The sequence below is a fragment of the Microcebus murinus genome, chromosome 6 (genome assembly GCF_040939455.1).
Source record: "Microcebus murinus isolate Inina chromosome 6, M.murinus_Inina_mat1.0, whole genome shotgun sequence".
Lineage (NCBI taxonomy): Eukaryota > Metazoa > Chordata > Mammalia > Primates > Cheirogaleidae > Microcebus > Microcebus murinus.
The window spans coordinates 93,349,103-93,372,545 of NC_134109.1; the positions used below are offsets into that span (position 1 = coordinate 93,349,103).

The window sequence follows — 23,443 nt, forward strand, 5'->3', positions numbered from 1 at the left end:
ATGAAACACAGGGGAGAGGATACAATTTTAAATTTATGGCCGGGTGCAGTGGCTCACGACTGTAATCCTAGCACTCTGGGAGGCCAGGGCGGGAGGATTGCTTGAGGTCAGGAATTCGAGATAAATATAGAGTCAAGGAAAAGCTCACTTGTCAAAGTAGAGGCCTGAAGGAGATAAAGGAGCTAATCATGCAATATCTGGGGAAAAGCAAACTACACATACAGAATAATAAATACAAAGGTCCTGAGAGATATCATCTCCTCTTCTATCTTTTCCACTACAAAACAAGTATTGGCTAACCTTATCTCAATAGGTTAGCTTGGCGGAGCAAAGACGTGGACATTTCAAGGAGCAATGGCAACATAAAGAAAGATAAAGTCCAGGCCGGCACGGTGGCTCATGCCTGTAATCCTAGTACTCTGGGAGGCCAAGGCAGGAGGATCGCTCAAGGTCAGGAGTTCGAAACCAGCCTACCCTGTCTCTACTAAAAATAGAAAAAAATTAATTGGCCCACTAAAATATATATAGAGAAAAATATTAGCCGGGCATGGTGGCATGCCTGTAGTCCCAGCTACTTGGGAGGCTGAAGCAGGAGGATTGCTTGAGCCCAGGAGTTTGAGGTTGCTGTGAGCTAGGCTGATGCCACAGCACTCTAGCCAGGGCAACAGAGTAAGATTCTGTCTCAAAAAAAAAAAGAAAAAAAAAAAAAAAGAAAGATGAAGTCCAAAGAAATGAGAAGAATATGAAACAATGGTGCTCAATGGATTCTCAGTGTGTGGTATAACCAAAACTAATTATTAATGCTCTTAGAAAAAGTCATCAATTCAAAAGAAGACAGAATAATGGCCAGCAAACATATAAAAAAAGGTTCAACATCTCTAATCATTAGAGAAATGCAAATCAAAATCACAATGAGATATCATCTAACTCTAGTGAGATTGGCCTCTATCAAAAAATCCCAAAACAATAAATGCTGACAAGGATGTGGAAAGACAGGAACACTCTTACGCTGTTGGTGGGACTGCAAATTAGTGCCACCTCTGTGAAGAAAAATTTGGAGATACCTCAAAGAGCTAAAAATAGAAATACCATTCGATCCAACAATAGCACTATTAGACATCTACCCAAAAGAGCAAAAGTCATTCTATAATAAAGACATCTGCACCCGAATGTTTATCGCAGCACAATTCACTACTGCAAGGATGTGGAAACAACTTAAGTGCCCATCAATTCATGAGTGGATTATTAAAATTTGGTATATGTGTACAATGGAATATTACGCAATTATAAAAAACAACAGTGATCTAGCACCTCTTATATTTTCCTGGATTGAGCTTGAGCCCATTATTGGAAGTGAAGTAACGCAAGATCGGAAGAACAGGCTCCACATGTACTCACCATCACATTGGTACTGACTGATTAACACTATGGTGCTCACATGGTAGTAATATTCTCCAAGGATGGGGGTTAGGTGGGGTAAACTCACAACTAAAGGACATGGTGAGTATTGTAGAGGGGAAGGGCATGCCTCTAACACCCGGTAGGGAGAGGCATGATGAAAATGTAACCAAAATGTTTGTACCCTCATAATACCCTGAAATAATAAAAAAAAAAAAAGTTCTGTAAGGTAATCAAGTTACATACTTCTCTTTATTTTGAAAATAAAAAATAAGAATTATAAAGACTATATACTAATTTCAAGAATTCCAGTAGCTTAAGGAATTTACCTCAAAACTGAAAAACAGTCACTTTACTAGAAATCTTAAATAACTTTTTAATGTTCAAATATTATTGGAGAGCCTTATTTTTGCTCTCATTTTACAAGGCAAATGCAACCAGGTTTCATCTTGATGCGCCAGGTGTACTAAAATAAATCTGGCAAGATAACAATGGCTAATCACCCCTCTGGTCTAAGGATAAAATGAACAGAACTCTGTAATGTCCAGTAGCAGTCATTTAGATTTTCAAATTAGGTACCTCACCAGCAGGTAAAAAAAAGTTATAGCAAACCACAAACAAGCCACCACTTCATACCCACTAGGGTGGCTATAATCAAAAAGAGAAAATAACAAGTATCAGCAAAGATGTGGAGAAATTGGAATCCTCGCACTGATGGTAGAAATGAAAAAAAACAGTGAAGTTACTTTGGAAACAGTCTGGCAGGTCCTCAAAGGTTCAACATAGAGTTATCATATAACCTAGCAATTCTAATCTAAAGTATATACTGAAAAAAAATAAAAAAACATGGTCATATGAAAACTTCATAGCACAAATGTTCATAGCAACATTATTCATAATGGCATCAAAATAAAAACAACCTAAATGGATAAGCTATGGTATGTCTATACAATGGAATATTATTCAGTAATTTAAAAAAAATGAAGTGTTGATCCATTCTACAGCATGGATGAACTTTAAAAACATTATACTAAAGGAAAGAAGACACTCACAAAAGATCGTATAGTATATCATTCCAGTTACATATGATATGTCCAGAATGGGCAAATCTTAAACACAAAGAAAGTAGATTGGCGGTTGCTTAGGGACTGGGAGAGTTGGAGAGAAAAGGGGATGAATACTAATGGGTACAGGGTTTCTTTTTGGAGTGACAAAAATGTACTAAAATTAACTATGGTGATTGCCGTACAAACTCTATGAATATACTAAATGCTATTAAATGCATGAATTGTATATAGTATGTGGTATATCTCAAGCTATTATGTGAAAAAAGTCCTCATTTTTCAACAGAGAAAATAAAAAAAAAGAGCAACTAGTTACCTGAGATCTTCTGAATGCTTCTTAAAAATACAAAACCTTTTACTTGGACGGTTACTATGAAAGCTGCAGAGACAAAAGAGATTTTAATAATCATGTTAATTTATAACTATATTTCAAGTTTATACTTAAGTTTCTAGTTTTTAATAGAAGATCATGATGTAAATAGTAAAATGTTGGTCATTCCTGTTTAATTCCACATTTTATCTTATGTACCATTTTATGAATTTATTTTTTAATGACACATATTTCCCTAAGCATATTCTTAGATTAGTACTATACCCTGCCATTATATAAAAAAGGAAATAAAGACTTTAAAAAAATGTAAACACATCAAATTTAATTTTTTCATTTATTAAGAATTAAAAGCAATTCTGAATTTTTGCTAATAACATTTTTGATATAATATGAATAGTTATCAATAATAATCTTTTTCAATCACTTTCTAATCTTTAATATGCTTGTGTGGGAGGAGGAGAGTAGAACCCAAATGATCTAGAAAATAAATAGTAATTGAACTAAATGCCACTGTTTACCATCCAATGATTCAAACAGTTAAAAGAGAGTTCTCTGCAATTACTGATAGAGGTTTTACAAAGCAAATGAAAGCAGAACTCATGAGTTAAAACAATGCTTCCATGGCTCATGCCTGTAAACCTAGCACAATGGAAGGCCAAGGCAGGAGGATTGCTTGACACCAGGAGTTTGAGATCAGCCTGAGCAAGAGTGAGACCCATCTCTACAAAAAATAGAAAATTAGCTGGATACAGTGGCGCAAGCCTATAGTTTCAGATACTCCGGAGGCTGGGGCAGGAGGATTGCTTAAGCCCAGGAGTCTGAGGTTGCAGTGAGCTGATGATGATGCCACTGCACTCTAGCAAGGGCAACAGAGCGAGACTGTGTCTCAAACAAACAAAAACAAAACCCCCCAAAAAACAATGCTTCTCCTAAGTCCAGAAAAGAAAAACACTAACTAAACTTTGTAGCCAATGACAATAGCTTTTATATAACTTTTTAATTCAGGATTGGAAAGCACTGCTGTACTAGAAGGCCAGGATTAGACTAACAGCATCAACATCACCTGAGAGCTTACAGGAGTCTCCTTATCTAGTTTTAGCTTCTGCAGTTTCAATTACTTGTAGTACAGTACAGTAAGATATTTAGAGAGAGAACATTCACATATCTTTTATTACAGTTTATTATTATAATTGTTCTATTTTATTATTATTGTTAATCTCTTACTGTGCCTAATTTATAAATGCAACTTTAACATAGGTATGTATAGGAAAAACTAAAGTATACATAGAGCTGACTACTATCATAGTTTCAGGCCTTCGTTGGGGGCCTTGGAACATATACCTTTAACGGATAAGGGGGGAACTACTATATTTAAAAATGCAAAGTTTTGAGCTCCCCCTCCCACGAACCTACTGGAGCAGCAGGACCCAGGAATCTGCTTTAATAAGCAGTAATTCTCATGCAAGTGAAAATTCCAGAAGCAGTAACCAACAGGTCAATGATGACTCTCAGATACAGGGTAACTGTCACCACCACAGCGTTTATGTATGGGAAAAGAAATATTCTGGCCAGCTGTAATCCCCAGAAAATAACCTCAGAAGATTTCTAATAGTCATTTCCTCAATCTACAAGTAACTAATATTAATATTAAAGTTTAAATAACTGTAATCCACAAAAGTGAATCCATAGCTCACAAATAAAAACTACCTTTTTTCTTCCTATTAGATCTCCATAAATTTCATAGCAATATAAAAACATATAAAAATAAATCTAAGAAAAGAGAAAAAGGTTTTATTACAATATAGCAAAAACATGTTAAGATCTAAGTTTAAAAAGTCTGCTACCTGGTTACAAGACCATTATAAAAATTCATCAAGCTTTTCTCCATGAATAGGTGAACTTTATTGTGTGCAAATTATACCTCAAGAAAACTGAGGACAAAACTCGCTTTAACCATATTTTCTTAATGTTCTTGCTTCTGTATCACAACTTTACTTTCTAAGAAACACAAAAGGAACAATTTCTTTAACATCCGACAATACTGATGGTATGCCTACTACTTAAGACTTTAGACTAGAGGCTAATGATACAATAACAAAGGCAAATTGCCTGCCCTGGAGTTCATAGACTGGGGAAGGGGAGGAAGATAGGGACTGGCACAGAATAAAAATGCTTAATAAATATGTACTAAATGAATAAACACATATTCTTAAGTCACACAAGATAAAAATCAATAGTGACACATATAAAATTCTAATGAATATCATTTAGTGCCAAGAAATCTATATAAAATGTATAATGAACTCAAGCAGATCTTTAAATTCACTACTCTGTCTCTCCCTTGTGTAGGAACGAATTTTTATACCAACTTTCTTTTTACCTGAAAAACTTAAAAATCATCCTTTAATGGCTAAGCGAAATGTCATTTACAGGAAGTCCTTCCTTTGTTTCTTGCTTAACGAATTTATTCTTACCTTCTTTGTGTTCTCACCATCATTTATCACATTAAGCTAGGTAAATCTATCTCCCCTACCAAAAAAGTCAAGGACTTTACCCTCAATCCTAGAAATGACAACTTAGAAATTAACAGCTATCATTACCTGAATATCCCCTAAATGCAAATCATCTTATTAAGCACTTTAAGTACATTTTCTCTAATAATCACAATAACTTTCTTTTCAAGAAGAGCAAAACTGGAAGTTAGGTTAAGCTACTTGCTCAAATTCACACAGGTAATAAACGGTGAAGCTTGAATTCAAATCCAGATTCTTCTGATCCTTCACCACCATCCCTGCCACAATTCTTAGCAAATTGTACCTTCCTAGTACGCACATAAAGAATATTTATTGAAACAAACCCGGCTGAAATAAACTGCTACAAATTAGAGATATTAATTATGCATTTTGACTTAATTCTATTATCTTTCATGTTTAAAAAAAGCCTTCTTATGCATTATTTTGAGGAATATTATACAGAAATTCTTTTGCATTTTTTCAGGTAATTTCTATTGCTATCTAAAAGCTATAAGCAAATAATGTGCAATACTTTAAACAACTGAACCCAAATAATACATTTTTTAAAAAAGAATCACTTAAAAATTACACATTTAATGATGTTTTTCTTCAAAAAAAGTCTTACTTCAACAATGCTCCAACTTCAAGATATTTTGTGTTTTTTTCTGTTGTTGTTTAAATTACATATATTGTCTTTGCACTGCCCGAGTCAGAGCTACAAACGTGCCCATCCCTGCTCCTTTTGAGATTATATTAAGGGCATTTTATAATTACAACAAATAATGACTATCACCCACAGGTTGTAATGTGCTAGGTGATATGATGAATACAAATAGTCCCCTCTTCTCAAGGAGATAATACAGACACAAATAAATAAAAGGCAAAATAGATGAACAGTATATAATTCAAAGGAAGGAATGATTCTGGTGATCAGATACTTCAAAGATAGACTGAGAGGGAAGGACAGGGCATTCTGGGAACTAGTAAGGAATAAGGAAAAGTCACTGTAGAAAATGAATATGGGAGAAACTGTACTTTGGGGAAGATTAATCAACTTATAGGGATAGGAGACTTTATAGGATGGATTGGGGATAAGAGATCAGAGGGGAAAAGACCAAAAGAGAGGCTACAGAGTTGGTATGGGATAGAAATTAAAGGCATTCATCCTTTGGAGAAAATGAAACTACCATACATAAAGACCTCAAGGCTGTAATAAGAATCCACAATAGACAGAAGTAAGAGTGCACCATTCAGAAGGAGGTACCTAATGCAATAAGGAAAACAAGGGTACCAATGAAGTTAAGAAAAAGAAAAAAGGAAGGCCGGGCGCGGTGGCTCACGCCTGTAATCCTAGCTCTCTGGGAGGCCGAGGCGGGCGGATTGCTCAAGGTCAGGAGTTCAAAACCAGCCTGAGCAAGAGCGAGACCCTGTCTCTACTATAAATAGAAAGAAATTAATTGGCCAACTGATATATATATATAAAAAAAAATTAGCCGGGCATGGTGGCGCATGCCTGTAGTCCCAGCTACTCGGGAGGCTGAGGCAGAAGGATCGCTCGAGCCCAGGAGTTTGAGGTTGCTGTGAGCTAGGCTGACGCCACGGCACTCACTCTAGCCTGGACAACAAAGCAAGACTCTGTCTTAAAAAAAAAAAGAAAAAGAAAAAGAAAAAGGAAAAAGGAACTACTGAACCCTAAGAAGAGTGACAATGAAAGCTTTTAGTTTCATAAGAGGTTAATGAGTAAGAATTACTGTTTCCCCGAAAATAAGACCTACCCATAAAATAAGCCCTAGCAGGATTTCTAAGCATTTGTGCAATGTAAGCCCCGCCCTGAAAATAAGACCTAGTGATGGGCGTGGCTACGCAGCACATGAGCACAACCCATGCATTTCGTCACAGAGCAGTAAAGATGAGCAGCCCTTCTCTTCTGCCCCATCCTTGACAGCTACTATCCCAGAGGTGACGGGAAAGGCACGGGCAGCCCCACCAACAAGGTCGGCTCCCCGTCAGGTCCTGGCCATCCTGTGCGTGCTGCAAGCTGAGGCTCTGAGGGGAAAGTCTCCTCAGTGAAGTGAGGAGTGGGACACTCCGCTTTAAGTATTGTGTGTCCCCAGGGGGAAGAAGGAAAGCTATGGCTGCCATTTTACTATGATGATGTTCCAGAAGAAGAGGACTTAACTATATTTGAATAAATGTAGACTGTTGCACCGTACTTAAAAAAAAATAACACATCCTCTGAAAATAAGCCCTAGGGTGTCTTCTTGAGGAAAACTAAATAAAAGACACTGCCTTATTTTCGGGGAAACACAGTATATGTGACAATAATGAAGTGCAGGGTTGAGGCTCAAAGGGAACTGGAAAAAGGGTAAGGGAGTTTGGGCCCAATTGGGAATGTTTTGAGATAGAAAGTATTTTTAGAGGTTCTACAGGACAAGTGGGAAGCCTATGATAAATGGGACAGGGAAGGACAGAATGGCCTTTGGTTTAAGAAACACAAAATATTTTTAGGTTTAATTTCCTATAAATTAAGAGCAGAATTTAGCCTCTTTTGGGCAGCTGTATGTCTGGCTGAATAAGAGAATCAGCATACCATCCACCAGTTTACTGGGGGAAAGGATGCCTGGGGCCCAGTTGAGAGCAAACAGGATATGGGTACAGAACACTGGAAGGCAGATGGAATCTTAGGAAGCCATGATGCTCAGTGGATAAAGAGAACTTCATGAGATTCAGAAACTTGGGACAATGAATTGTTTTCAACTGGTTCTCCATATTCATGCACATGATGCCCTGAAAGAGATGAAGCTTAAAGAGTACTGAGGTGGTATCATGTGAGTCCTGGACAGACAATAAAGTTTGGCTTGTGTTCTTTTTAGATGCAAGTGAGTCTAAGGTGAAAGTATCTACAAAATAGTTAGAAACCCAGAGTTGGATCTCAGGAAAACTAAGAATTAAAATTGGAAGATTAAAAGTTGAAAGTTAAATTGAGAGTGGTTAGGTTACCAAGAGAGGTAAAGTAAAGAGGCAAGACAAGTTGAAGGAAGAAAAGGCAATGAATTAGAGGAGTGGCCAGATTGGAAGAAGAAAAATGGTAGTAACCGTCTAACAGAAGCTGGGAATAGTTTCAAAAGGAGTAAGATCTAGTGTTTAGTAGCACAATAGGGCAATTAGAGTTAACAATAATTGATTTTATATTTGAAAATAACAAGAGTAGATTTAGAATGTTCCCAACACACAAAAAAATGATAAATGTTAGAGGTGATGGATAGCCAAATTACTCAGATTTGGTGACCTACACATTATATGCTTGTATCAAAATATAACATGTACCCTATAAATATATATAACTATTCTGTATCCATAAACAATTTTTTTTCATAAACAATTTTTAAATAATTTTAAAAACTGTCTACTTCACATGGCTGTCAGAAAAATTAAAGAAATTCATAAAAAAAAACAAGTGAATGACAACAATGTCAAATACTCTAAAGAAGTCACAGAGGAGGAAGAATTGAAAAAAATTAAAAAATGTACTTGACAGATAATCTTCAAAGGGGCTATGTTATTTGGTAAGTAGGGATGATCCTCAAAGAGAAAAGAAATGAATCACAAATTAAGCTGGTAACAAACACTTTTTATAAATGGCAATGGTAAAAAGGAAGACAAAAAATAAGGAAAATAGCCACTAAGGACAAATCTCCCTCAGAGGAAAAAGAAAATACCTAAAAATGTTTGTAAGCAGAAGGAACCAGATATAGAGAAAGAGATCAAACTGCAAGTTAATTGAATAAGGGCATGGTAAACTGGAAGACATAAGAAACAGGATTAACTTGAGAGAAATGGGACATGTTTGATTTCTGAGATTAATGTCTGGATGAAAGTAAGATGAAAAATACTTGGAGTTGAAAAATTCATTTTAGGAAAAGACAAAAAGGATGACCTCCAAGTGAGTTATTCGTAGGGTAGGTTAACAACTGAGAAATTAAATATCTTTAAGGCACTGAAAAAGGATTAAATAAATGCATGAGGTAAAAGCATAGTTCTTTAAGAAGAAAAAGATAGGATCCAATCAAAGTTAAAGATCATGAATTCGGAGTTGATTGAATCAAAGCATTGTTTGGTAGTCTAGAACTGAGCATAGAGAAAGTTCAAAGGGGGAAGAGATTCAAATCTAACATTGGCTTTTATGCCGGGTAAGCTTAACTAAATAAAGGTGTAAAGGATTCTAGGACAAAAAATAAAGCTGTAATCAAAAACAGATGACCACAAGGGTGAGGCTAACTACAAAGCTAGATAGATGAGTGCTGCAAGACTGGAAAAAGAATTCAAAGCAATGAACATCATGGGTAATAGGAATCCAATAAGAATGAACAGGGTATAGGATGAGATTAAAATTGTACTGTGGTAAGGAGAGTACAAGAACTTAAAAGTTGATGTGAAGTGCTGACACTAAAGAGGTCAAGTGCCATAAGATTAGGCTAATCACCAAAGAGGGGAATACACTATAAGAGAAGTGCTGAAACCACCAAGAAAGGTGAGAGAATCCTTAAAAAGCAGCAGCTAGTAATGACCAAAAAGTAACATAGAGGTCATGTTATGATCTGTAAGAAACTCACTTAAATTATATATTAATTCTAATTTTTTAAAAAATGAAACAACCTCATTTTGAATAAGCAACCTATCATGTTTATATCTGAACCTCTGATTATTTTTTAAAAATCAAAATCCATCCTGAAGAATTAAGGTATTGCCCTACTAATGAGATCCAAATGACAGTAATGTGGGCTCTGAAGGCTTTCCTTGGCATAGTATAAATGACAAGTACTCAAATAATCTAAGTTGAAGGAATTAATGAAAAAGAATTCCAAAAGTGGCATCATGACTACAATAGTCTCTCATTTTCACTGAATGGAAATAAGTATAGATGACCTGACAAATGGGATGGATGGAAGGATGAACAGATAGATGGAATACAGAGAAGACAGAAAGAGAAACAAATCCAATAAAGTTCCTAACATCACTGAAAATTCTAAAGTCTCTCGAAGTGACTGCTTTAAAGAAGATGACACTCATGAGATTACATGTATTTATTTAGTAAATATATTTAAAACATTTAAAATTTTGTTTGAAAAATAACCATTTTTGAAACACCTATAGGAAAAACTCCCATAGTAAAACTACTTCTCTAACAAACCTATCCTACTTTTATTAGTTTACTATTCTTACAATTTTAGTCCAGTAATTTCTTAATTACTATGCTGAAAAACAGGACCAGGGAATGTCCTAGAAGTTCCTTATTGCTAGACCCTTTTAGTTCCTTGAAGAGAAACAGTGGCCTCTAATAGGATGACTTTGTTTTCAAAACAAAAACTTGCTGAACTATAATTTTAATTGGCAATGTACATGTTTAACTCATCTTACCTCATCATATGATTTACATAGGCTTTGCTACAGCTAGTGTTGTATCTGCAAAAACTACAGTGGACATATGTAGGAAAGTGGTTTGCAAAATCTTTTATTTCGGAACAACACTCAATGCACTTGTGAACGCCCCGACGATACCTTATGGAGACATAAAAAAAATGATGAAAATATATTTTAAGACAAAAATTATAAGGGAGAGCCTTATTAATGTTCTGTTAACTAAAGTATAAAGTTTTTATATATAGGTTTAAATTAATATTGTATATCAGGAATAAAGATTACCTTAAATTCCTCAATGCTGTATTGACTTTACTCTTTTTATTGCTATTAGCCAATGTACTTTGTTTCTTTTGCATATTGGAGATTTTTGATTTGTATTTAGGTTTATTTCCATTGGGCTTACTTGCACTAGGTTTACTTGGACTGGATTTGGTTGTATTAGGTTTACTTGTATCAGATTTTGTGGGGCTTTTAGTAGTTATATTTTTAGTCCTTGGAGGTGAAAGCTGAAGGGTTGAAGAGCTTGCACTATTGGAAGGTGTAGGTGAAGTTCCTGATTGAAGAGGTCCAACTGAAGCTCGAATAGTCACCTTAAAAAATGAAGAGAACAATTGCTTTAAAAAATTAATCACTACATTGATATTAAAACATCACTGTACTATAAGAAAATTAAACATCAAGTATTTTGAAAAGAGCACATAGAGACAATAATCAGGTCAGTCTTCCATTTATTCTAAATATTCAAACCAACTAAATGATATTAAACTTGATATTTATTCACTTATGATAATATATTTTTATATTGATATCAGTCATATGTTAACACAGTTATTTATGGATAATTAGAAGTTAATGCAAATTAAGAGTATCAAAACAGCAAATTCCATAGCTATTTTAATGCTCTGATATAACTAAAAAAAATTCACACAGAGCTCAAAATTTAAATCTGAAATCCTGAAAAATAACTTCAGAAAGGCCCATATTACCCTTTGACAACTATAAAACAAACAGATCTACAGTAGTAAACGTGACCTCCTCTTTTCAGGGGCTCATTGCCCAGGACACATGCTTACAAATGTTATAGAAGAGATTACATCAATTCATTATACTACTCAGAGAATTTATTTACATCATTCTTAAAGGGAACTAATATAAAGTTTATCATTTAGTAATCAGAAAGAGAAAAATGCTCAATTATATCTGTTAGCCAACCAACATTCTCATTAATCACTTGACTATAGCCTCCACATGTATTTGAGGAACAGCCTATGAGGAAGTCCTATAAAATACATGTGCTTAGGTATCATACAAAAGCACTGGACCAGGAATCAAAAGACCTTCCTAGCCATGTGACCTTGGATAAGTAACTTATCTTTTTAAGCCTCTTCACATCTATAATATGAAGTTTTTAACTGATGTTTATAATAGGAGGCAGTACGTGCCTCGTTAACCTCACTGGATTGTTGTATGGATTAAATAACAATGTATGAAAAGAACACTGAAAGCCTAATTCTAAAGTGCTATGAAAAACATTTAGTATCATTATCATTAATATTATTAATAAGGGAAGAAATGATAGAGGACTGCACTGCTTACATTAGTTTTCTGCATGTCTAGTCCCAGCATGAAATGAATGGATTGCAGGGAAGGATGCTGGATAGCTTCTCTTGCTCTAGGTCTTCAGAGCATGGCTTTATATTGTTTTAGTTAATTCAAATAACAGACATACCCACATTCAAAGGTAAGTACCCAAAGCCAAAAATAAATGTTTTGGGGATTATTTCACTTTGGATTATCCATGCCTCTGTTTCCCTCCACTGGAGCAAATATTCAAGAGCTGACTGTATATAAAGAAGTCAGAGAAAACAGATGTATATAAGGCAAAAAGGGAAAAGTAAATTATAATCATCAGTATGCAGTCAGACATGTGTTTGCTCACTTAAAACACAATGCTATTCAGCAGCAGAACTTGCTTCTCTGAGAGTAGACTCAGAAATAACTTCAACAAACATCTGAGAACCTATGGCATTCAAGACACTATAAAAGATGCTGGAGATCACAAAGATAAATAAAACATGATTACTGATTTCAAGCATCTTATAGTTTAGCAGCTAAAACCAACCTAGACACTGCCAACTGGAATAGCTAAGAAATACCCTTTATAATATTGAAACAACCCACTGACCTAGGAACAGTTAATCTAGTTGCACTTTTTATAAAGTAACACTATTCCAACATAACACCCATCTCTGAACTCCAAACAATGGTTATAAGTTTTTCTTTCTAGACATAATAATAAAAACTAAAGTCTTAATAAAACTCCAAAGTCATTTTTAAAAATATTATATTCAATAAATAAAGACAGGCCGGAGTTAATTTCTATTATCATACAAAATGTTAAAATATAGCATATTTGAACTCACTTTTGTTCCAGGAGGCAATCCTTCTAATTCTTTAGGTTTTATAAATGTTCGATGATGCTGAGTCTTATGATCCATTTTCTCCTTGCATGTCAAAAACTGTAGTCTGCATTTTGTACAACGATGTATTCCTTTTTTCTGTTTAGAAAACAGAAAAAAGGAGGAAACATAATTTCTACAACCACAAATCCTGTGTCCTGAAACTGCTCTAACTTAATTTTAATGAAACCTAAATAATGTAAAAATTGGCAGTTTACCATCTCTTATCATAAATAATACCAAAATATCATTTCATTTTTTAAAACATTCCTTGCATTAGTATTTGGGTTTTAAAAATGTTTGTTACTATATAGGAATCAAATATGTAAGTTCTATTAATAGGTTCTAATGAAAATTCTATTGTGTGAAAGCTCTTTTAATTATAAATTTGAAGTACTTCAACACATGATACTATTAAAATGAGATATACTGTTTTTATTCTAGAAAAAGTAAATTATTTTTAATTTTTGCTCTTTCTAGACATAAATTAAACTCTCTAAAAGAAATTAATCAAACCATACTTTTCAAAGAAGGTTATGTTATAGAAATGATTGTATAAACCAGTGCTGTCCAATAAACCTTTCTGCAATTATGAAATGTTCTAGAGATGTACGGTCCAACATGGTAGCCATGAGCCATACGTGGTTATTGAGCATGTGAAATGTGGTTAGTGTGACTGAAGAACTGAATTTTTAATTTTGTTTGATTTTAATTAATTTAAACAGGCACATGTGAGTAGTGGCCACTAAACTGGGCAATGTAGATATGGAGGCATACAACAGAACTGATTCTAATCTACTTATTGGTTGAAAACACCTTGACCAAGTGTCTCCACAAACCCAGTCCTGTCATTATTCTAAAGATGGGAAAAGGAACCCAAGAGAAATCTAAGTCACTTCCCCAATGTTAGTGACACTGTTAGACTCCTGATCCAATATTCTTTCTACTATGTAATATCAACTACAATCTTTACTCTCATTAATATAAAAATGTATTTAATATATATGTATACAAATACAAATTTAAAATAATATATAATTACAAAGGAATGTTTCCTCCAAAGTTATATCTCTGCCAGATATATCATTTCCATTTAAATACAACCAATTATTTATAAAATGCAAATGAGGTAATGTATAGCAAAGTGCCTAGCACAGTTACTGGAACACAGCAAGCATTTCATAAGTAAAGTTCTTTGCAAAGTTCAAAGCAATATATAAACATAATGTATTACGTCTTAAAACTATTTTAGAAGTGTGATACATTGGATTATATCATAGGTACAGGCAACTTAAACAAATTCACTTATATGTGGCTCAAGGAAGAGGAGGGGGAAAAGGGAGAAAACCTTTTGGCCAAGAAACAAATACCAAAACAACAGAACAGGAAGAAAGGTCACCAGAGTTCAGTTCCCAGAAATCTTGTCTCTATCTATAATCACCCCCTAGGTTACATCATCCAGTTTCATGGTTTTAAATACCATCTATCCAACTGCCTACTTGACATCACTACTTGATGTCTAATATACTTCTCAAATTAGTATGAACAAAACTGAACTCTAAATCTCCTATCTTCTGGCCCCCCTCCTCCAAAAAAATCTGTTTCTTCTTCAGTCTTCCTCATATCTTAGTATAGGAAAAACTCCATTCCTGCAGCTACTCAAGACAAAAAACTGGGTCTCTCTCTTTTAACTATTCCATATCCAACACATTAATAAAACCTATCAGCATTACCTTCAAAAACATTCATAATCTTTCCATTTCTCATTACCTCCATCCATTGCTACCGTACTGGTCCAAACCACTTACCTGAACTGCTGTAAAAATTCTTCTATCTTCTACCCCTCATGTCCTTTCCTCCCTATGGTCTATTCTCCCTATAGCTGCCAGTAATCTTAAAAACATGTCAGATCTTTCACATGCTTAAAACCTCACAGTGGCTTTCCAAAGTCCTGACTGTGGCTTACAAGGACCCACATGAATTGGCCTGCATTCTATTGCTACAACCTCATCCCCTACTACTTTTTCTCCAGTTAGTTAACTATGCTCCAGCCACACTGGCTTCCTTGCTGTTCTTTGTGCACCCCAGGTACACACTTACTTCACTGCCTGCATAATGTTACCTCTCCCAAATATCCACATGGCTTATTCCTTTATTTTCTTCAGAGAGGCCCCTTTTTGATCACCTGTATATAAAATAGCAACCACACCACCACTCCTATCACCTCCCCAATCCCTGGCACTCCTTATCCTCCACATTTTCTTCCCACAGAACTTATCACCAGCATATACATTCAAACATCCACATCCACAAATTTATTATCTTTCTCTATTATATTGTAAATTCTAAAGGACACAAGCTATGTTCTGTTCACTGTTATATAACACTTAAAACAGCCCCTGGCACAGAGTAAGGCACTGAATTAACATTTTTTAAATAAATGAATAGTGAGGCAGAAAGGAAGAAATATGAGCAGCAGGTACAATTTAAATACTTCAAATGTCTACCATTCCATTTAATAAACATTTGTCCAGAATCCTAAGATGGAATACATTATTCTTCCTCAGTTGGACTCAAGCTTTTTTTGTTTGTTTGTTTTGTTTTTTTGAGACAGTCTTGCTCTGTCACCCCAGATAGAGTGCAGTGGAGTCGTCATAGCTCACTGGACCTCAAACTCCTAGGCTCAAGCAATCTTCCCACCTCAGCCTCCTGAGTAGCTGGGACTATGGGCGTTCACTGGTATGCCCCACAACTTTTTTTTTTCTATTTTTTTTTTTTTAGTAGAAATGGAGTCTCGCACTCTTGTTCAGGTTGGTCTCGAACTGAGCTCAAGCAATCCTCCCTGCCTCAGCCTCCTAGGGTGCTAGGATTATAGGCAAAAGCTACCATGCCTGGCCTGGACTCAAGTTTTATATTAATGTATACTTTCTTATGTATGTATGCATTTCAATGCACTAAGAGTGATGAAGTTATGGTACATTTTTTAAAAAACAATATGTTCAATCAAAGAAATAGTGATCTAATCCAAGCACAAAGAAATAATTATATTACCTTTTTTTTTTTTTTTTACAAGCATACTATTATGGTTTCAGAGACATAAGAGAATTAAAGGTAATTCTTACTATATGTAAGTTCTATGTTTGGACCTAATGTCAATGTGAAATCCAACTCTGTCATAAAGAATAAAATCTTGAGCTCTAAAGTCAAATGTTTTTGCCCTTTATTAGACAATGTGACAACAGACAAATTACTTTCTCTAAAGCTCTGTTTCCTCATCTATAAAACAGAAATAATAGCATATATATGGGGGTTGAGAAGATTAAACAAGATAATGTATGTAAAGCACCAGCTGCTGCCATAAGGTAAGTCATCAGTATATGTTAACTGCTTGTTTTATTAAAGATCTAATGAGCATGTTTAACACATCTGAAATTGCTTTATTTCTCAAAAGTCCTACAAACTGGTTGTTAGCTCTAAAATCACCCAAGAAACTATAATATAATCTTTAAAAGAAAAAAAAGTTACAATAGAAACCTTCAAAGACAATAAAATGAGGCATAGCGTCAATAATTCTTTTGTCTAATACTATACTAATAATGTCCTCGTAATTACAACTCTATAATTCCACTCAGATATGGTTTTCTAGTCTTTTGTAAATAATTACACAAATTGTAAATATCTTAAAGGATGCCTGATGATCCTTCTTATTAACAAATTGTCCCCTCTTTACTGCTGGCTATCTAGCTCCTAAGTGCTCCAAACAAACAAAAGAGAAAATTGGGCACCCATGGCACGTTAAAACATATAATTCAATGTATGAAGACTTGATTATAAATCATATAGCCCACGTAATGGGCCCACAAATCTCTATCACAGTTATTATTCTTCCCATATCTATAACTCACTCTATAATAGCTTAATAAAGCATCTGAGAAAGATTATGTTAAAAGCTCCATAATGAAATAGAGCTACTATTTTATATCTCATTCTCCTTCTCAAAATTAAAGTCTAAAGATGAAATAAAGTATCAAGAACAGTGTTTCCCAAACTCTGTTCATCAAGAAATGTTAATAGGTATTGTGCAAATAAAGTGGTTAATGGTCAAATAAGTTTGGGAAATGATACATACTATATCCTTCGCTTGGAGAAATACAATGTCCATTAGCATATTACTCTGAGAAGTCCTGTTTTAAAAAACAAACAAAACTGTTCAATTTTGTAAATCCAGGCATTTACCAAATTTATTTACTGGTGACAATTTTTGAGGAAACACCTATTAACACATGATGGAACACTGTTGGGAAACCCTAGAATAGAAGGTATTGCTAAAACTCAAGGATAGGTGGTTGGGTGATAACATAGGTGATCTCAAATGCATTTGGAAAATCTTTTATGATCTTCCCCAATTAAAAAACACAAGTTGATTTCATGATTAGCTAATAACCAAAACTGACAAACTGAGCACCAATGCTGAACAAACTGGTGTGTCAATTTAACCAATAATTAAAAATTTATTGAGCTTTTTAGTGAGTTGGTAAAACCTGATTACACAATCAAATTTGGTAAATCCATTGGCTTTTGATTTTGGCAAGGCACCGTTATTCTTTCAAGCACTAAAGAATAGAATTAGTGTTGCATCAGTTTTAAGCCCAAACAAAGAATGGGTTAATAGCTTCAGGAAATGAACCAATGAGCATAACACTGTACCCTTCAAGGGAAGAGTACAAATACTAATACTGGATCCCAAAAATTATATAGCAGAACTGCCACAAGTTATCCAGGAAACAAATTATGATCTAAATATAGTTCTCTGGAGCGTTCATATATGGACCAGTAAGTGTCAATGATTACATGTCTTCTCATAATAAGGGGGTTAAAAAGTGGAAATAAAGTTTGAAGAGAAAAAGGAAAACAAGATTCTAAGTCTTCAATCTTTTCTTTGTCCCTTCAAATTCATCTTTTTCCCTCCTCCTGATAAGTCCCTTCAAAATCATTCCCATATCTATTCTTAGACCCTAAAATATCCAATTTTTTGGATATCCCACTCACCTTCTCTTTTTTCTCTCAAAACTAGGTTTCCTATTTCTAGTTCTCTTTCAGAATTTCCATAATTTATTAGCCACACCATCACCAAAGAAATAAGGAAAAGAAATGGAAATTTCACAAGTAATTCAACATAAAGTGTAAGTTAATCACACTATTTGAAACATCTCTGCTTCCCTTGCAGACCAAATCTAAATTATAATCAGTCTTTTAGCTAAGACAACATGAACAAGAACTAGTAAATCTCACCTGATGCTTCATATAATGATGCATATAGGGTGTTGCAATCTTAATAACTTTGAGGCAAAATGGACATAGCAAGTTCTTAGTGTTTTCATGGGATGTTCTAAAATGAGTTTCAACATCAGAAAATGATGAAGATCTAAAATTGCAAACCTAGAAATAGAAAGAAGGCTTAGTTTAACTTGAAAATTTATAACTGATAAACAATTACAAAGTAACAATGATGGATCATTTGTTTAGAAAAACACTACGTACTACCAATCCAGCTCTAATGCCTATACAACCAAGAATCCCACTAATGCAAGTACCAAAAGATAATCTTTGAGACATAAAAGTTATCTTTCAAATTTAAGGTGATGCTTCCCAAAACATAACTAAATTCCTTTCTTTTTATCAGATCTTTTAATCTGTCACCTCCCCTCTTGATTTGAATTTTCAAGTTCTGGTATTTCTTGTTCTATAAAATGTTTTTTTTCTGCTTCATAAAATAGCATTCTCAAAGCATTTGTTAGGGTTCTTTGAAACTTTGAAACTAATTGCATTTTGTATTTCTCTTGTATGCCCACATTTTTTCCTATTTAATAAAATAAGTCCATATGTTTGTCTTTCTCTAAGAGGGCCTCTTTGTCCAGTACAGGGGAAGGCAAAGAATGACCTGTAGACCAAATCCAGCTTACTGCCTACCCCTCATATAATGCATGAATTATGCCAACGGACTTTCTACTAATAAATTATTTACAATAAGGACTTTAATTTTAGTAACCAATTTCATCTAAATGGTTAAACTAATATAATAAAGTATATGAAATTCATATTTCAGCATCTATAAAGTTTTATTGGAACACAGACACTCCCATTCACTCATTATCTATGGCTGCTTTCATGCTACAATAGCAGAGCTGACTAGTTGCAACAGAGATCACATAACCCTCAAAGCCTTAAATATTTACTATTTGGCCCTTTATAGAAAAAAATTTGATTCCTGGTCTAATAGGCTTAAATCTTATAACCGAAACAACAAACAGAAACAAACCAAACACTAAAGAAAACAATAAATCGTGTGTGTACCTGGCAGATATATGGCATTTCACCAGGTTTATGATTGTCCTTCATATGTTGTAAAAGAACATGTTCTGTTTCAAATGATAACTCACAGATTTTACAAATGGCTAAAAGGAAAAGGGAAGAGGTATGACAACATTTTAAGATATAAACATAAAAATTATATTTTATACATCTTTATCAACAACAATAATGGTAGTAGTGGTGGTGGTGCTGGTGAACAGTTATATAGTTTAACTGTGTGGCAAGCAGAGTTCTAAGTAACTTTACCTACATTAACTAAGTTCTTATAGCAACACTATAAGAAAGGTATTTCTATGATCCCCATTATTCGAGTACTAAGTAATGTGGTTGAAATCATGTAGCTGTATTAAGAGGCAGATCTGGGATTTGGATCTGAGCTGTCCAGCTCCAAAATCTGTGATTTTAACTACAATTGTAATTAGTTTTCTTATTAAAGTTTAAATGAAGGATACTGGGATAGTATTTGAAAATGATGATGGGAGGCTCCTAATTTAGTTCCCCAAATATAAAGCACAGGTTATGCCAAGGCAGCTTTCATAATGAATTATTTGCAAGAGGTACTTTAATCTTAGTAACTAACTTTATATAGAAGTTAAAAGTTAACTTTTTCAATTTCACCCTCAAATTCCAAAGTCTATTTCATATTCTTATTTTTCTAACAGACTTCAAAGGTTTTCTCACATTTTATATCATCAAAATTAATAATATTCAATATTTAAATGAAATTGTAACTCACTAGAAAATTCAACAGGGGTATGTGTACTTTCAATGTGACACTGCAGCTGAAATGGTGTGGGAAACTGGCGGTAGCAGTGCTGGCAGGTGGTGTGGTTTTCCCAGCTCTCACTGCTCTGCTTCTCAAGTTCCAAATGGTGTTTCATGTGGTTCATAAACCTATAAATGATTGTCAACAGGTGCAAAAATTCAGATTTAAAAACAAAAAGGAAATCTCACAAATAAGTATTTGAACCTAAATCTTAAAAATACAGGTATTACTCAAAATAAAATCTCAAAATTCTTAAAGTCCTCCAGAAAAGTATCCACTTCAAATAATCACATATGGCTAAATAAGCTTCTTTTCATCTTTGTTTTAAAATAAGTCATTAATGTAATTAATCTGAAACATCACTAATTTAATATAACTTTTAATCATTATTTCAGATCATTAAAAATTTTTTTAGATAAAAAAGGAGGCTTCTTTTGTACCTGAAATACTATTTACATTCTAAAATAGAATACTGAAAGGAAAGAAACTCTACCACTAGAAGCAGCTACAGAGCCATGAGAGAAATCTTTTAAGGCCCTAAAGATACACAATAGATTCCAGCTGCTTAAAAGACAAATTACTGGTATTTTTACTTGTGTCTTTGTTTCTAAATGCATGTAATAGCAATTTTAATGCCTACAATTACAAGAACCTTTTGTTTTATTTAATGATACTGGTTTACTGTTAGCAGAGACTGTTCATTTTAACTTGCAGACTATGCCCTTTGCAGGCAACGTCCATTTTTCAGTTTTACATTCTGCTATTTCAGCTTCCCTAAAAGGCTTCTTATGAGCAGGAACTATGACCTTCAATGGCAGAGACTGCAATATAAATAGGAATCCCTATTTAAAAGAGCTTACTGAAGAAGCTTTTTGCTGAATTTGAGAGTAAAGTTATTCAATCAAAACAATTTTCAGACTAGGTCAACTATTAATAATTACTCACTGTGAGTCCCTAAAGTAAATAATCTTGAAACTAAGTGATAATGTCATCAATCTGGATAGCAATCATTATCAAGGTTATAATATATATCTCTTTTTCACATATTTACAATACTAATTTACTTTAGGATGGGGTTATGGTACACCTTGAAATATCTTTTCCTCCTTTAGTGTTAACACCAGCTCTATAAACACCTATAGAAAATCCAGTATTGGTTATATATTTACATAAAGATCATGAGACGTTAAACTTTAAGCTCACAACTTTCAGCACTTAAAGTCCATCAGTATAAAATAATCCTTTAAACAGCTAGCTTCTGTCAATTATTAGATGAGCCCCCATCAGGAGCTCACATTTCTCAAACCAACAGATGGAAATGAAGGAAACAAAAAAAAGAAAGCAAACTTCAGCTGGGCATGGGGGCTCAGGACTGTAATCCTATAATCCTAGAACTATAGGAGGCCGAGGTGGGAGCACTACTTGAGCTCAGGAGTTTGAGATCAGCCTGGGCAAGAGTGAGACCCCATTTCTACTAAAAATAGAAAAAACTTGCAGGGGTGGGGGGAGGCACATGCCTATAGTCCCAGCTACTCAGGAGGCTGAGACAGGAGGATCACCTGAGCCCAGAATTTGAGGTTGCAGTGAGCTATGATGATGCCACTGCATTCTAGCCTGGGTGACAAAGCAAGACTCTGTCTCCAAAAAAACAAGCAAACTTCTTACAAAGATGTTCAGAGAACAAAAGAGACCTAACTATTTTTAGTGACAGTTGATGTAGAAAAATAAAAAATGCCATATCACAACATGTTGATAGGGCACAGAGAAGAAATATTGAGTTATCAATTTCTTACCATTCCCTAAAAACATCCAGTTGCCTTCCCAATTTTATTATTAAGGTAAAATATTATACAATATGTTTGATTTCTTTGGTCATGAGGTATTTACCATTAAGGCACACTTATTAAATAATCAATATTTTTAAAATGCACAATTCCTGAATGTTATCCCAAATGCAGTTTGCTTAAAATGTCAATATATTCTGATAATCCAGACATATGTAACTGTCTTTGGAAATTAACAGCAAAGGAATTTTTCATTTTTCATGTTTGACATTAAATGAGTTAATCTTAAAGGACAAGCCAAATAACTATGGCTGAAATAACTTATAATATCATCATATTTAAGAATAACAAAGAACTAAGTCAGTGAACCACATTTCTATGCATTTTACCATAATTACTGACACAATTTTCTGATGTATTTTATTATTAAAGTGGTAAAAATATAGGAATAAATGATAGAATTCTTTCTATTTCAGTGTTTTATCTCAAAGCATAATTTTCTTTCTGTTAAACTAGTGGGACAGAAAGGGACTCACTTTGAGTCCCTAAAGTAGATACAGGAGTCAAACCCTAAAATATAAGAAAGGACAAAAGCTTTTCAACAAGAAAATCTGCCTTTCTTCTTAGTAGAAAATGTTAAAATCACTTATGTAGAATGGCACAGAAAAATGCAAGATAGAAATATAACATTTATATCTGTAGCATTCCAATTTTCAAACAGAAATAAAAATAAGTATTTACATACCTAATATTATTTTTTAGAACTTTCAAGCAACTGAAGCATTTAAATGTTGTGTGAGTCTTCTGTTCTTCCTGGACATCTCCTTCATGTTTTCCATAATAGAAGTCATTAACTAACATGATCAATTTTCCTTTCTCTGAATCAATAGTTGTATTTTTATTTGCTGTACTTGAAAATTCTGTTTTAGCCAGTCCCAAAAAGTTATTTATCATGTCTGGACAACAATACTGAAAGAGAAAAAAATAGAAGCCTTATTTATTCTTTAAAAAAATATGCACCAAAAAGTCAATCTGTGCTTACAGATAATGTAAAATTATGTTTGGTTATATATCTGGAAAAACAGTCACCAAAAATTTGTGGTACATATACATATTTTATTTATCTTAATAAACAGAAAAAAAACCCTAAAACCAAGGGTTAGGTATAGATCAAAAAGCTTTTCTCTTGAAATTTAACTTTTCAGTTGTAAATATCTAATAAATATTTGTTCCTTTACCAAATATTATTCGTTTCATATCTGTGTCAAGATATACAGAAAGGAAATGTAATTTTATATGCCTTGATGTATGTATATTTACTTATCAAATGATACA

General features: G+C 34.0%; 1 protein-coding gene across 5 annotated transcripts in view; it reads right to left on the bottom strand.

Moving 5' to 3' along the window:
* The window catches only part of ZNF280D (zinc finger protein 280D), a 100,316-nt gene that overhangs the window by 34,798 nt on the left and 42,075 nt on the right, over window positions 1–23,443 (bottom strand). For 4 of the 5 annotated variants that reach the window (XM_012783058.2, XM_012783057.2, XM_012783056.3 and 1 more), the window contains 8 exons: window positions 22,854–23,077; window positions 20,295–20,452; window positions 19,541–19,641; window positions 18,479–18,625; window positions 13,151–13,285; window positions 11,010–11,317; window positions 10,725–10,865; window positions 2,779–2,841 (listed from right to left, as the gene is read on the bottom strand). In XM_012783058.2, the coding sequence (XP_012638512.2) occupies window positions 2,779–2,841; window positions 10,725–10,865; window positions 11,010–11,317; window positions 13,151–13,285; window positions 18,479–18,625; window positions 19,541–19,641; window positions 20,295–20,452; window positions 22,854–23,077 (1,277 nt within the window). The remainder of the gene's footprint in view (window positions 1–2,778; window positions 2,842–10,724; window positions 10,866–11,009; window positions 11,318–13,150; window positions 13,286–18,478; window positions 18,626–19,540; window positions 19,642–20,294; window positions 20,453–22,853; window positions 23,078–23,443) is intronic. The other variant, XM_076004397.1, reaches the window with a different exon arrangement.